Below are 16310 nucleotides of genomic sequence, written 5' to 3' on the forward strand. Positions count from 1 at the left end.
ATTTTGGTGGTTTCCTGTTTAACATTTAGGCTTTTCATCCATTTATAATTTATCTTTGCATATGGTGTAAGAACATGGTCCAGTTTCATTCCTCTGCATGTTGCCAACACCATCTGTTGAAGAAACTGTCTTTTCCCATTGGATATTCTTTTCTGTTTTGCTGAAGATGAATTGACCATATAGTTGTGGGTTTATTTCTGGGTTTTCTATTCTGTTCCATTGATCTGCGTGACTATTTTTGTGCCAGTATCATACTGTTTTGATTACCACAGCTTCAAAATATATGTTGAAGTCTGGAATTATGATGCCTCCATGTTTCCTTTTCTTTTTCAAGATTGCTTTAGCTGTTTGGGGTGTTTGTGGTTCCATTCAAATGTTAGGATTATTTTGTTCTGGCTTTGTGAAAAATGCTAAACAAACAAACAAAAAAAGATGTTGGTGAGGATGTGGAAAAAGGAGAACCTTCCTACACTGTTGGGAATGCAGACTGGCACAGACACTCTGGAAAACAGTATGGAGGTTCCTCAAGATGTTAAAAATAGAGCTACCCTATGATCAGCAATTGTACCACTAAGTGTTTACCCAGAGAATACAAAAATACTAATTCAAAGGGATTCATGCACCCTGATGTTTATAGCAGAATTATCTACAATGGCCAAATTATGGAAACAGCTCAAGTGTCCATTGACTGATGAATGGGTAAAGATGTGGTAGGTACACAATGGAATATTACTCAGCCACGAAAAAGAATGAAACCTTGCCATTTGCAATGATATGGATGGAGCTAGAGTGTATTACTCTAAGCAAAGCAGAGTAAGTTTGTCAGAGAAAGACAAGTACCATATGATTCCATTCATATGTGGAATTTAAGAAACAAAACATATGAGCAAAGGGGGAAAAAAGAAAGAGACAGAGAGTTAAGAAACAGACTCTGAACTATAGAGAACAAACTGATGATTACCAGAGGGAAGGTGAGTAGAGGAATGGGTGAAATGGGTGAAGGGTACTAAGGAGGGCACTTGCTGTAATGAGCACTGGGTGATATATGGAAGTGTTGAATCACTATATTGTACACCTGAAAGTAATACTACACTGTATGCTAACTAACTGGAATTTAAATAAAAACTTAACAAAAGCATATTAAAAGATCAGGTAAAGGGGCGCTTGGGTGGCTCAGTGGGTTAAAGCCTCTGCCTTCAGCTCAGGTCATGATCCTGGAGTCCTGGGATCAAGCCCCGCATCGGGGTTTCTGCTGGGCGGGGAGTCTGCTTCCCTTCCTCTCTCTCTCTGCCTGCTTCTCTGCCTACTTGTGATCTCTGTCTGTCAAAATAAATAAATAAATAAAATCTTTAAAAAAAATCAGGTAAAGTCTGGAGATTAGTTAATAGCAATGCAACAGGGCCACTTTCTTAGTTTTTATAAAAATACCCTGATCTTTTTTTTTTTTTAATTTAAAATCAATTAGTGAAGGCGGAAGAGTCCAAGATGGCAGAGGAGCAGGAGACCTTAATTTTTTGTGATTCCAGGAATTCAGCTAGTTAGGTACCAGATCATTCTGTAGCCCCGTGAACTCCACTGTAGAGCTAAGAAAAGAATAGCTGCAGCTCCACAAATAGAAGAGCCACCACTTTCTGCAAGAATGACAAGATGGAAAAACTCACCTTAAAAAAGAGAAAAAAGACAGTAATGATGGCCAGGGACCTAATCAGTATGGACATAAGTAAGATGTCAGAACTAGAGATCAGAATGACAATTATAGAGATACTACCTGGGCTTGAAAAAAGCATAGAAGACGCTAGAGAATCCCTTTCTGGAGAAATAAAAGAACGAAACTCTAACCAAGTTGATATCAAAAAGGCTATTAATGAGATGCAATTAAAAATGGAGGCTCTTACTGCTAGGAAAATGAGCAGAAGAGAGAACTAGTGATCCAGAAGACAAAATCATGGAGAATAAAGAAGCTGAGAAAAAGAGATAAACAACACAGCCACATGCAGTAGAATGAAACTGGACCATTTCCTTTCACCATATACAAAAATAGACTCAAAAGGGATAAAAGACCTAACGTGAGACAGGAATCTATCAGACTCCTAGAGGAGAACACAGGCAGCAACCTCTTTGACCTCAGCCACAGCAACTTCTTCCTGGACACCTTGCCAAAAGCAAGGGAAGCAACAAGGGCAAAATGAACTATTGGGACTTCAAGATAAAAAGCTTTTTCACAGCAAAGGAAACAGTCAACAAAACCAGAAGAAAACCAACAGAATGGGAGAAGATATTTGCAAATGACATATCGGTAAAGGGCTACTATCTGAAATCTACAAAGAACCTAACAAACTCAACACCCAAGGAACAAATAATCCAATCAAGAAATGGGCAGAAGACATGAACAGACATTTCTGCCAAAAAGACATACAAATGGCCAACAGACACATGAAAAAGTGCTCCACATTGCTCAGCATCAGGGAAATCCAAATCAAAACCATGATGAGATAGCACCTCACACCAGTCAGAATGGCTAAAATGAACGAGTCAGGAAACGACAGATGCTGGCAAGGATGTGGAGAAAGGGGAACCTTCCTACAGTGCGATACGGGACTCAATTCCAGGACCCTGAGATCATGACATGAACCGAAGGCAGCGGCTTAACCCACCCAGGCGCCCTAATTCCAAAATTTAAAAAAATATATATGAAGAGATGATTGGGTAAGTTTTAAATTGTATTCATGCATTCATTTATTCACCCAAGATTGGTTGCTTATTATGTGTCAGGTCCTAAGTCACATTAGGGACCAAAAGTCATAGCTCCACTCCTTCTAGGGTTTACAACTTAGTGGTGATTTGGCAGGAATAATATCCCTATTGCTTTTTTAAAAAGCAAAGCTCAATTACAAAGCATTATAACTTAACAAAATCTTGGCTGTGGGCTATATAAGCAGAATCCTTGCTCTATCATTTTCTAGCTTTGTGACCTTGGCAAAGCTAACCTCACTCTGTGTGTTTTCCTCAGTGGTAACACGGGGCAAGAAAAAAAAAAAAAGATTCCCTCATCGGTGTTTAACAGTGCTTAACATGCATTAAAGCACTTACTATCGGTTATTACAATTATGATTATAATCATTAAAAAGACACAGTGATTCGTAACACGATACAGGAGAGCGTTAACAGGGACAGGGAGGGTAACATTTAGTCAAGGAATGTATCCGGGTTTGAAAACAAAAATGCTTTTCAGGCAGGGATGGTCACTGCCTGTGTGGGTTTAGGAAGAGCAGCTCCTCCCCGCCCCCGTGCTCTGGCCCCGCCCTAGGCCCCGCCCCCTTCGTCATCTGGCTCCGCGGTCGCCAGTCAGAAGGAGGGGCTTGACGCCCACGCCCAGAGGGAGGGGCTGAAGGCGGAGCCTCAGTCCGTCTGGAGGCAGGAGAGGTCCGTGCAGCACCAGGCCTTGAAATCTCCCATCCCCCACGGGGCGGAGCAAACCTGAAGTGGCTGAGCTGTTTTGCATAGCAATGACCAGCTTTGCATAATCAGGGAAGGCAAGCATTTAAAAGAGACGCTACTGGCACAGACCTAGTAGACCGGCGCAGACCCACTGTTTGCGATGATGCTGAAGATGCAGGCTCCTCTTCTGATGGCCTTGGGCCTGCTTCTCGCCGGCCCTGCGGCCCACGCACGCGTCCCCGTTCGCGTCCCGGTGAACCCGGTGAGCCCCCGTTTCCTCTGGTGGCTGCTTCCAGCTTGCCGGCCCAGTTAGGGTGGGATTATGGGGGTGACTACTCCGGTGTCTAGAATTCCTTCCCTTTTGTAGAGGCTCCTAAAGTCACTAACTGTGGGACTGTGAGTGGGTCCTTTTCTCTCTCCCGAGTTTTGGTTAGCTTATCTGGGCAGTGAAGGTGGACTGCTCCAGACATTTGGGAAGGGTTAATCTCCCTCAGGTCTCTACTCTCTTGTCCTCTTCTTCCTGAACATTTGAGTGAAATTTGGCAGAACTGCAAGGCTAAGGAACTGCTCCCAGGCCCAGAGACTCAGCCTTGTTTACCTGCCCACTCCCTTCCACCACCCATAAAAAGACCTGGCACCCATCCCTTCCCCTCTGTACTGCTCTGTGTCTCAGCTTGTCCTGATGGGTGGGTGGGTTTGAGAGGCTTGTTCTTCCTGTGCTGGAGATCCAACCCTGTGACCCACTGCTTCTAGTTACAGGCCACAGAGTCTCCAACTCCCTCCTTCACTTTTCACTCACCCCATGCTCCAGACCCTTGGAAAAGGGAAGTTCTGTCATTCTGGGATCTGGAGCAGCCTAGTTCCATTGCCTCTTTGCTGCATAGCTGTGGGCAAGACACAGATGGGCATGATGATACCAACCTGCCTTTCTCAGATGGATGTGAGTGAAAGGAAATGCTTTTGTGGATAGGAAGTCTCTAAAATCTTAGGCAAATAAAGTGATACAAGCCAGTAGGCTTGGCCTCATCCTGCCCCAGGGGTAAGGGGTCCCATTTTATTTTTCCTGTTGAATGAAGGCGTAAGGACCTGTTGGCCTTATTTGCCCAAAGGATTCCCAGTTTGACCCCAGGTGTAGGCTGAGAATGTTTCTCTTGGTTCCAGGGCTGACCGCTATGAGGTGGAGTCTGGCTAGAGCTCCAACTTGCCCTACATCCCCATTCCCTTATATGTCTTGGCCATGGTTGCCATCCCAGACCAGAGGGCTTTAGATAGAGCAGCTGTTTTGGGGAGGCCCTGAGATATCATAGAGTTCACCCACCTCGCTCAGGCCCCTATAGGATATGGGCCCGCACACCATTCATTGTGCAGCAAGAGGCACTTTGCTTTCTCTGGGCTCATGGTGATTCAGAGCCCTATGCCTGAGACCATGGGCCAGATAAAGGTAGTGGGTGATAGTGAGCATTTAAGCATTTGGAAAACTGAGTTTTATTTCTTTTTCTGGCATTAACCAGTCTTGTGTCGCCGGACTGTGGCCAGCATTAGACGGGGGCGAGAATGTCTAATCCCGTGCTAGGCATACAGTAGGTGCTTAATAGACTCAGTGACACTGTATAATGACTGTCATTTATTGTGCATATACTCTGTGCAATGTGTTGAGCTGTGTGCTTTTATTCCTAATAAACTTTTGTGGGGGAATGCTTTCCTTTTTTTTTTTTTTTTAAGGTTTTATTTATTTATCCGTCAGAGAGAGAACAAGAGAGAGAGCACAAGCAGGGGGAGTGACAGGCAGAGGGAGAAGCTGGCTCCCGGTTGAGCAAGAAGCCCAATGTGGGGCTCCATCCCAGGACCCTGAGATCATGACCTGAGCTGAAGGCAGATGCTTAACCGACCAAGCCACCCAGGCATCTCTGGGGGAATGATTTTAGATTTATAGAAAAGTGTAGAGAGAGTATGGATTTTCATAAACTCCTCATTCCATTTCCCCTAATGTTAACATCTTCTATTACCATTGTGCATTTGTCTGAACTGACAAACTAACATTGGCTCATCACCATGAACTAGATCCAGACTTTATTTGGATTTTACCAGTTTTCCCATGAATGTCCTCTTTCTCTTCCAGGATCCAGTCCAGGGCTCCACAGTACATTTCTCATCAGATCTCCCCAGGCTCTTCTGGTCTGTGACAGCTTCTCAGTCTTGTGTTTTCATGGTTTAACAGTCTTGAGGAGTGATGACCTGTATTTTCTGTACAGACTTCTCTTTTTCCCAGTAGCCCTGTGAGAAGATATAATTGTGCCCATTTAATAGATGTGGAAACCAAACCTCAAGAGGGTAACTTACCCATGGTCTCAGCTGAGGGGTGATTGGCACCGAGGTCTGTGATGTCTACCTGTATTTTTGCCTCCAGACCTGTGCCTTTCTCCTCTGCCCTATGTTCCCTCTTCCCACGTATTGGCCTCTCCTGGGAGTGGTAAATACAGTGGTCTCCCTCTTACCCTTGGTTTTGCTCTCTGTGGCCTGGATGTGCAGTCTGGGAGCAGATGATCCTCTCTGACATCATCGGAAGTTTAATAGTAGCCTAATATTATATCACAATGCCTGTGTCATTCCCCTCCCCTCATCTCATCAGACAGGCACTTTCTCGTGTCACATCATCAACAAGAAAAAGCACTGAGTGTAGTATAGTAAGATATTTTGAGAAAGAGAGAGACTACATTCACATAACTTTTGTTATGATTATGATGGTTCTGTTTCATATTAGTTATGGTTGTTAATCTCTTATGGTACCCATTTTATAAATTAAACTTGATCATAAGGATGTATAAAAAATATGCATAAAAAAACATAGACTATATAGGGTTATATGGGGTTCAGTGTCGTATGTGTTTTCAGGCATCCACTGGGGATCTTGGGACGTATCCTGCACAGGTAAGAGGAACTCCTGTGCCGGGTCTGGCTCGTAGTGAGCATTGCTAATCCTTCCTGCCTCTGTTTCCAGATGAGGCTGGACCCAGCTGCAGAAATCACTGCCACAGAAACCTCTAGTCAGGCACTGGGAAACTGCGTTGTTATGCCTCCCCCAGGACCTGAAGGACAGGGAGCTTGGGAGAAGGGAGGGAATTTTTCATCTTTAGCAAGACACTCTGGATACCTGCCCCAGCCTGGAAGGAGTCCTTGATGTGAAGCAGGTTGCCCAAGAATCTGTGAAAGCAGCCCCAGAAGATGGCTAGTCCTCCTTACCAACCCTTCAGCCCAACTCTTAAGTCCAGGCATTCTTTCATTCGACAGCAGCCTCCGAACTGGTCTCCCCGTTCCAATCCATTGAATTGGACAATCCACTTGTCCCTCTCCAATCCATTCTCAATCATAAACCAGAGTGTGGCACTCTCTTGCAGAGGGGTTCCATTGCAATATAGTAAGTCCAGGGTCCCAGTTATGACCTGCAAGGTCATACATTAAATGAACTTGCCATCCCTCTAGCCTCATCCATGTCATTCATCTGTTACACCTGGCCCTATAGCCTTCCTGTAGTGCCCAGACCAGCTAAAATTCCTACCACAGGGCCTTTGCCCATGTTGTCTCTGTCTGGAGAGAACATTCTTTCTCTCTGTACTTACATGGCTGACTCCTCATCCTGCAGGAGTCCGGCTTAAGTATCATTTCCTTACCGCCTTATTTAAGTATTTAAGTAAGCCCTTTGTTACTCTCAACATGACCTCTGTGCGTTTCTTTTCTGGCTCTCAGAAATCATGGTGGGTAATATTTATTGGCATTAGACTCTAAGCTCCTTGAGGCAGGGCAAGAACATTTCTTTCTTTCTTTCTTTCTTTCTTTCTTTCTTTCTTTCAAGATTTATTTATTTATTTATTTGACCGAGAGAGAGAGAGAGAGAGAGAAAGAGAGAGACAGACAGACATAGAGAGAGAAGGAACACAAGCAGGGGGAGTGGGAGAAGGAGAGGCAGGCTCCCCACTGAGCAAGGAGCCTGATGCAGGGCTCAATCCCAGAACCCTGGGATCATGACCCAGGCTGAAGGCAGATGCTTAACGACTGAGCCACCCAGGCGCCCCAGGGCAAGAACATTTCTAATTGTTTACCACTATTAATACAGACTTAGCCCAGGGCCCATGATCATTGCTCCTTAAGTATTTGTGGGATGAATACTGAAGGAAATCTTTACTGGTACCTGCCCTGTGTGAGGGGCTGTGGGGCATGCAGGCATGAATCAGACCCTGTCCTGTTTTTCTTACTTATGTCATGACATTTCATTCCAAGGGACAGAAACCCATTCCAAGAAGCTCAAATAAAGGGAAGTTTACTCCAGGTATCCAAGGAATCTCACGGAAGTAATGGCAGAAAGTGGAGGCTGGGCCACATCCTGGCTTTCATTCTGTGAGCCAGCCCAGCTTTGGGCCTGGCACTGTGTTAAGAGCATGAAGCTCTCATGCTCGTGCTCATCCTCACAATTGCCCTAAGAGGAAAGTATAAAGATGTGGAAATTGAGGTGCCAAAGGGGAAATGGGCTCACAGAATCATGTGATATGGTGGCTGAGTCACGCTTGTTGACTAAAGCTCTGGTGTACCCTATATCACCCTCCAGAGTCATGCCTTCCACTACTACCCCGTACTGCCTGGTTAGACAGGGGTGAGGGTGGGGAGGGGACATCTCTGTTCTCTCCCCCAGAGACCAGCAGAACCCTTAGTTCTTGTCTCTTCCCAAACTTTGGCTTGGTCATGAGTCACAGGTCTAGGTATTCTGGCCTCATGCCAAAGGTTCTCACCCAATAACAGCACAAAGTCCTATAAGTGATTTTTGTCTCAACCTCCATGTCCCAGAGGCAGAGAGAATCTGTCAGCCTAGCTTGGGTTAGGTGTTTCCTTTCAGCTCAGTTGGCTGTGTTGACGATGGGGTGAGCTCGGGGGTGTGGGGTTGGCTGGGTTTCCTTCTAAGATGGGATGTGCATGGTGGGAGTGCCTGAAGTGTCTCTTAGATGGCCTTCAGGGGGATGGGAAAGGGGTGAGTGGGTGGGCAGAGTCTGCCTGATATAGAAAGTGTTAAAGATCATGGACAAGTAAGCAGGGTCCTGTGGGAGTGGGGGGTCGGCAGTCTTGTGTAGCCAGACAAGATGGTGGAATTCTAAGACCTCTGGGGGATGTGGAGAAAGAGGAGGAAGTGGCTGAACAGAGGCCAGGAAGGTGATTCGGATGGAGCAGGGCATGGGCAATGGGATGGGGGGCAGGAAGCACTAGTTAGGACTGGGGAAGCTTGTTCACTAGGGTTCATCAACAAGCGCCCCACTGGGGGTCTCTCTGCACATGTCCTATTACCTTCCTGGGCTGATTGCCTACTCCTTGAGGGTGGGGTTTCCCATTGTGTAAAGTTTCCTATTATTCCTGGCCATGGATTGGGCATGGGGTATGACATGAATAAGGTCCTGGGCATGAGGCTGCAAAGGTGAATCCTCCAGGAGCTTCTCTCTAAGGAGATACCAGGACTGGCTGGAGAGGGGTGGTGGGACGGGAGTGGGAGATCAGAGAAGGTACCTACCAAGGGTAGATGTGGTTAGTCACCTGTTTTGAAGCTCAAGGTCTGGTATATTGTGCTTTATAGTTTACAGCACACTTTTGGGAGATTATGTTTTTGGAATCTTTTCGTATAGTACTACCCAGGAAATGGGGACCACAAGTGTTATCCTGGGCTTCTAGGTACAGACTTGCTGGTAAAGCTCAGGGTGGGGAGGTACCTCGCCCAGTGTCACACCCTCAGTAGCCTGTTCTGTTGACGCTTCTGACCTGCAAAGAAGGTTCCTTTTGTCAATGCTTCTTTTCTTTCTGTCTGATTTTTCCTTGGCCATCCCAGATAGGTAGCTTTTCCTGGGAGAACTGCAATGGCAGGAAGGGCCCTGTGCTGCTCAAAAGCATGACTCTGGAACCTGACCCCATTACCTTTCCTGGGAACGTGACTATCAGCGCCGAGTTGCAGATCCGCGTCCCCCTCAGCAGTCCTCTGAAGGTGAGCCTGGGCATGGGCATGGTTGGGGAGGTGCTGGAGGGAAGGTGCGGGGGGCCATATGGCAGGGGCCCTGAAGGATGTATGTTCAGAGACCTGTGGGTAATTGTGCAATCCCGATTTCTCAGAGCAACAAAGGATGCATAGATACATAGACTGTCTAACAGCCCCAGTCGGGCAGTGTTGTTGTGGTGCTGTTGTTAATTATAAAACAGACACATCACTTCGTAAGTGACATCTAGTCACTTTGGAAATCACAAATTGCCAAAAGGTGGGGAGAAATATATCACCTGAAATCTCATTACCCAGTGATAGGGGTAAACACTTTTAACATTTGGTAGGCAAGGCTTTAGATCTGTCCCCAAATCAATCACATATAACACACATATTCTTTAAAGACTTTATTGAGGGCGCCTGGGTGGCTCAGTTGGTTAAGCAACTGCCTTCGGCTCAGGTCATGGTCCCAGAGCCCTGGGATCGAGTCCCACATCGGGCTCCCAGCTCCATGGGGAGTCTGCTTCTCCTCTGACCTCCCCTCTCATGCTCTCTCTCACTCTGTCTCTCTCTCTCTCAAAATAAACAAATAAAAAATAAAAAAAAATAAAAAAAAAAAATAAAGACTTTATTGATTTCCAGAGAGGGAGTGAGACTGTAGGTCTGTCCTGGTGTACTTAACAAATCTGTTATCAGATATATAGTTTGTTTCTGTGGTAGTTTTTTGTCTGTTTGGTTTTATTTTTTTGGCTGTTAGAAACACCTTTGCTGAAATTATCCTTGTAATGTATCTTTTTGTCCTTCTCTGATTACCTAGACACAGACTTTTTAGGTCTTTCTGGTGCCTCCAGATTTTTGAATCCATGTATGCTCTCCAACAGATTTGCCTTTTTCCACACATCTGTTGATTCTGAGCATTTTCTAATAACGTTTTCCACTATTTTATGTCATCCCTGGGGAGGTTTGATGTCTTTTCATTAATTTTGTTGCCCTTTGTGTTTCCTTTGAGATTGACCAGTTTGATCATGTCTGTTTCCTCTGTTGGGGGTGGCTATTTCCATACTTTTTCAGAACAGTAAAGGCTTTTCATTATTTAACACCATACATTGTCATCCTTCTCACTACTTTGAATTGCTGCCTTTATAGCATATTCTTATATGCCCTTCTGCTTGTCCTGTTGCAGCTCTACTCTGGCCCCAGTTTTATTCTGATTCTTTGAAAGGTTTTTGATTTGGAATCTATCCCTGTAACTCCCCTTCAACCTGCCCGAATCACAGCCTCTACCTCGTAGGTTGCTTGTGGACAATTGCTGGATTAATAATGTGGAGAGTACTTTGCATAGGGCCTGGCCCACAATCCTGCTCAGAAAATGTTAACTCTTGTTAATTGTTCAATTAGTGTCTTTTCCTGCCACCCCGGGACCAAGACAGAAGCCCCGGCTGTGTGTGGACTGCTCTAGGGCCCTGCCTTCCTTGGTACCTCCTTCTAAGTCTTTTCCAGGAGAGATCATTGCATTTTTTTTTTTTTTTTTTTTTTTTTTTTTAAGCTGAACTTCAACTGATAATCTAGCAGGGTCACACAAATGCCATTTCCATGTTCCTGCTGGGTCTGGGGTGCAGAACTCTCTGGCAGGTGCTCTCATGCCATCGTTAGGCAAAATGCTGGCATTTCTGTGACACTGTGCATCTGACTTGGAAGGAAAAAACTCACGATCTCCTTCTGCCCCCAGCCTGCTTTTCTTGGCTTCTTCAAAGACCATTAAGATGGACACCACCACCCCCTTTCCTATTCCTTAATTACCTGTCAAATATTTGGGCCATTGCACTTTTTAAAAACCGTGCTCAGTTTCCCTTCACCCTACATTTCTCCTCTGTTATTTTTGGTTTCGTTCTTTTACTTTTCAGGTAATGTGCATATTAGCTATTAAATGAAAGCCACGGAACACATGTGTAGGAAAAAAGATGATTAGCCTCGTTTTACAGATAAGGGACCCTGAGGCTCATAGAAGTGTGCAACTTGCCCCAGGTCACGTGGTTATCAGCACATTCAAGGCTGGGTGTCCTTATGTTGTATTGTTCCCTGTTCCTCAACTCTTTCAGGCAGGGAGGTGGACTTAGCGCCTGATATGGTTGGAGGAGAATGCTCCAGAACTTTCCCTTGTTCAGCAGAGACCCCCTTTTGAGAGAGTGTCAGGACTCCAGCCCCTTATGAGCTTGGAGGCCTCAATGGCTTCCACCTCTTGTTACTGAGGCCTAGAGAGGAGAGTGAGTGTTTCAGACCCACGGCCCGTTAGCTGGAGAACCAACACATCCTCTCTTCCTCTGACCTTGCTGAGGTGGAATTTTTTTAATGCAGAGTCTCATCTCGGACCTGGATGGACTTAACCCCAGTGGCAATGCTGAGAAGCTGGGTGTCCCAAATTCCATGAGCCAGGAGCTAGGGGCCACCCAGGAGCTCCCTTTTCCTCTTTTGACTTGCTTCATAGGATCCGGAATAATTTATAACTCCCTTCTGTGAGCCCTCTCTCAAGTTCCAGCCTCCGGGACCCTGGTTTTCCCATCCTCAAGAATCATAAATTGCTGTTTTATTTGGCATATACCCTTATGTGGGGCTTTTAGGCATGGCTTTCAGGCCTGATGGTTTGGCTTTTTTCCCCTCTAAAATCATGTACCTGCAGTGCCCCTGCCTGAGGCCTGTGGCCTTTATAACTGCCCCCTTCCCAGGGCATCACATGACTCCCCTTCACTTCCTATCAGTGTGTCTTTATCTAGAGCTTCTGTGTGCCTATCCAGGTGGGAGAGGCCAAGACAAATCATTTTAACCTTAGGATTACTCTTTTTTTTTTTTTTACTCTTAGGCTATCACAACGGGTCAGTGTCTTTGAGATAGTGAGATCCAATTATTCCATTGTTAGGATGGAGGAGTGGAGACCTGATGGGGAAGGGACTTGCTTTATGGGTCCTGGCAGGTGCAGGGCTCCTGTCTTGATTACCTGTCAGTGTCTCTGTCTGTCTTGTTGTCAGGACAGGTTCCATGACAGAAGTTTATTTAGATCGAGCTACCTAACTGCAACAGAAGTCTTGGGCTAGAGAGATTTATGGTTCCTTTTTATCCAGCCTTGAGTGCTTTCCTGAGCCATGAGAGCAAGTCGGTTGAGAACAAGGGCTGGGAAATGAGCCATGGTTTGCAGTCCCCAAATGATAGGCGTGACTGCTGCCTCAGAAGTGCCTGTTGCCCCCCATTCCATGCACCGCCACTGAGTACTGCTGATGCTGTGCTTGTCCTGGGTGGGGGAGGCATGGCTCCTGGTAGATACAGCCCCACATGGGAGGACACCAGGCAGGACTTGGCCCCCACTGGTCCCCTCATCTGGGCTTTTCTGCTTAGGGCATAACTGACTCAAACATTTTCCTTGGGATATTGGTGAAACAAGGGGAGGGGAGACAGTATTGGCTGAGGGAGAAGGGAGGACAGATAGTCCTACAGGAGTTAATGTTTGGCTCTCAGACACTGTGCCAAGTGTTTTATGGGCACTGTCTCACTCCATGGGATCTTGTAAGAGGCAGACATATCCTGCTTTTGAGGTAAGGGAATGGAAACTGAGAGAAGTGGCTCCAGGCAAGGGCAAAATACTGGAAAGTGGCAGGAATTGCTTTCTAACCCAGGCCCTGTGGTTCTTCCTTGGCAGAGGGGCTGGAACAGGCTTGGCAGGAGAGCAGAGAGGAGGGCTGGGAGGGGTATGCGTTGAGTGGGGCGTGGGGGATACTGTGTGCATCAGCAGAGCGGGAGGATGTCAGTGAAGGAGACGATTTGAGTTTGTCCTCTTAGCATCCAGAGTATATTGACATCTCTCTTCCTCCTGGGCCTGGATTATGACATCTAGGACAGTTGGGAGACTGAGTCCACAGCCTGGAGAGCCAGCCCGAGCTCTCCAGGGTTTGTCTCAAAGAGAAAAGTCCTAAATCAAGTGAGCCTGGAGGCTGGGAAATATGGAATTGCTAGGATGTCAGAACTGAAAAGTGTCTTAAAATTGTGGTTTCCTGCCATAACACCCACAAGGGGTCAGATGCTCAAGTGAGCTAACGTCCTCCTGCCCTTTCCTTACTATTTTCCCTTGATACGTTTTGGGGGGTTGAAGGCACGGACATGGTCAAGAGAGACAACTCACTCAGTGAACGCCTGGCACACATCCGGCACAGCTGGGACTGTCTGCCTTGAAATCCTGGCCACTTCTAGGTCAGCGGCAACCTCTAGAACAGGAATAGCATCCTGACGGCATGGAGGTGTGAAGCACATCGTAGATCTTCTCGTCCAGCTTCTCTCTGGCTGTAGGGCTCCTCTGGTGGCTTCTCCAGCTGAGTCCAGGGAGCCCACCACTTCTTGGGGGTTAGTTCTGTCTGTTGTAACCTAGCTATGATGGTTAAGAAGATCTTCCTTTATGTCAATCCCATAGTGATCTCCTTATAAATTCCTTTTGTTTTCTTGGGATGCCTGGGTGGCTCAGTTGGTTAAGTGTCTGCCTTCGGCTTCAGGTCATGATCCCAGAGTCCTGGGATCGAGCCCCATATCAGGCTCCCTACTCCATAGGGAGTCTGCTTCTCCCTCTCTCTCTGTGATCTCGTCTTGCTCTCACTCTCAAGTAAATAAATTTTAAAAATGTTTTAAAAAATAAATACTGTGTTTGGTAGCTATACAGAGAAAATTGGATCCAAGGATAGAAAATGGTTTCTGCTCCAATTGGCTGGCAGTAGCTGAGGTCCTACACAGACAAGGGCTCTCAAGCCAAGATTGGGCTGAGAAGAGAAGTCTAGGAAATAGTGCTAGTTAGCCAGTTAGCAGTTAGATGGCAAGTGCCTTGCAAATCCAGTGCCACCGATGGTAGTGACTACCTAAAGAATTCTAAGACTGAGGCTCATTGAAGGGTGAAAAAAATCACAGCAATGATTAATACCTGCCACGGGCACTGGAAGAGGTGCCATTGGGATATGTGCCACCATATTGTCACTGCTATATCAGAATATCTCCAAGATCCCATCTGATTAAAAATTCTGTGATTAAAATAAAATGCTGACCTTTTGGAGATATAGAGAGGCTGGGATGTTTGCCTTGGAATTCATACTGTTTCAAACTCTTTCTCACCAGGTGGAATTAACTATAGAGAAGGAAATGGCCAGCTTCTGGGTCAAAGTTCCATGTATGGGCCATGCTGGTAGCTGCACCTTTGACGACATCTGCCAAATATTAGACGTTTTCATCCCCCCCGGACAGCCGTGCCCAGAGCCCCTGCATACCTATGGGCTTCCCTGCCACTGTCCCCTCAAAGCAGTAAGTACTTAGGGAAGGAGAATATTATTTTTGTGGCTGGAGTAAAAATGTGGGGTTTGGAGAGATGGGTTCTCGCATTCTCCTTCTGCAGATCTGGATGTTTGTGGGTGAAAATTGGTGTGATCTATCCTGAATTCTTATGTTTGGGGGGCCTTGGTTTATTCACTTTTGAACTGGGTGACTTGAGCTGCAGTGTAGCCTCCAGTGCCCATGAGCTGTAACCTTCCATGCTGCGTAGTGCTCCAGCCATCTCTGATCTCACGTGGCACTCGGGAGAGTGGGAGGAGGGGCAGTTCATGGCTGCAGTCTTACAGGAGAGCTCCAGGAGAGTCCTGTCAGTAGGCTCCCGCTGACCTGTGATCCATTGGTTTTCCCACAGGGCACCTACTCAGTGCCCAAGACTCAGTTCACCCTGCCTGACATGGAGCTGCCCGGCTGGATCAGCTCCGGGACCTACCGCATCCAGAGCATCCTCAGCAGCGGTGGGAAACATCTGGGCTGTGTCAGGATCTCTGTTGCTCTGAAGGGCGAGTAAAGTGGCACCAGCCACAGCAGAATGAAAGGGTATGAGGAAGATGTCCCACTTCTTCTGCTTTGCATTTGCCAAGGTCAAATTCTGACTCTCTGTCCCCTTTCAAGCCCCTTTCTACAATGATGCCACTTTCCTCACTGAAAATCCTTCTGTGCCACCTGCGTTCTAGGCTTGGGCAGGCAGCTCTGACCTGGGGAGGAGCTTGGAAACTCTTGATAGCCCATGACCTGCCAGGCCGGCTGTTTCATCTTCCTTCTCACACCTATGATTTTCTCTCTAAGAGCTTAACTCATTTTCTAAATAATGAAGCAATAGGACTCACATGTTTTGTGACCCCTAGTTCAGACTGACCCAATCTTGGTTTCCTGAGGTATCTTCATGATTTTCTTACCAAAATTTTTTTTTGGTCACAGACTTGAAAGCAGAATGAGAGTATGAACCGTCTTTGTTTTACTCCAAGCCTGCTTACAAGGAAGGGACGGGAGTAGTTCAGCTTAGCTTATTCCTCTGTTAACTGCTGTGATTAATTCAGTATTCTCTTATAGGTTTGCCCAGGAACAGCGGGGCATAGCGTGTCCTGGGGAGGTAGGGCACGTGGTGGAGGGCTTCACTGGGAGAGGTATTTAAGAACGCTGTATGTATTTAAGAGAGTTTACAAACTCAGCTGCCTGCCTAAACAAGGGAGGACAACCACGAGGAACATATTGCTTCCAGGCACGTCTTTCTCCCCCCTTTGTGTAGCAGCTCATATCCATTGTTATAAGGCAGCTGGTGTCCAGTCTCGAGCTTGGGACTATTATCAGGGCTGATGGGGCCTGAGTTGAGTTAGAGAGGGTGCGCTCAGCCCTTAGGGGCAGCTGGTGCTGCATGAGAATGTCGTGGGCCCAGTATTACCAAATAGTCTCCATTTTTTTTTTCCCCCCTTGGAGAAGCCAGAAATCCAGACTTTTATATGAAATCTTAGAGTTTTTACATATTGGCAACTAGTTATTTTTTAAAACACTGTGCCAG

At 46.4% G+C, this 16310-nt stretch overlaps 1 protein-coding gene across 1 annotated transcript; it reads left to right on the plus strand.

Moving 5' to 3' along the window:
* Window positions 1–3490: 3490 nt before the first annotated feature.
* On the plus strand, window positions 3491–15640 carry GM2A (GM2 ganglioside activator). The gene is made up of 4 exons (XM_032851597.1): window positions 3491–3700; window positions 9299–9451; window positions 14585–14767; window positions 15147–15640. Exons 1-4 carry the CDS (start codon window positions 3599–3601, stop codon window positions 15300–15302), a joined length of 594 nt encoding a protein of 197 aa, XP_032707488.1. The 5' UTR covers window positions 3491–3598; the 3' UTR covers window positions 15303–15640.
* The last annotated feature ends 670 nt before the right edge of the window (window positions 15641–16310 follow it).

This window comes from Lontra canadensis, unplaced genomic scaffold (assembly GCF_010015895.1).
Source record: "Lontra canadensis isolate GAN:19392208 unplaced genomic scaffold, GSC_riverotter_1.0 scaffold5, whole genome shotgun sequence".
Taxonomy (NCBI): Eukaryota; Metazoa; Chordata; class Mammalia; order Carnivora; family Mustelidae; genus Lontra; species Lontra canadensis.

Bases quoted from the DNA above. Each gene is read 5' to 3' on its own strand.
- GM2A (XM_032851597.1), top strand. From the start codon at position 3,599: ATGATGCTGAAGATGCAGGCTCCTCTTCTGATGGCCTTGGGCCTGCTT. The intron at 3,701-9,298 runs GTGAGCCCCCGT...TGGCCATCCCAG, and splicing joins TTCGCGTCCCGGTGAACCCG to ATAGGTAGCTTTTCCTGGGA. The intron at 9,452-14,584 runs GTGAGCCTGGGC...CTTTCTCACCAG, and splicing joins CCCTCAGCAGTCCTCTGAAG to GTGGAATTAACTATAGAGAA.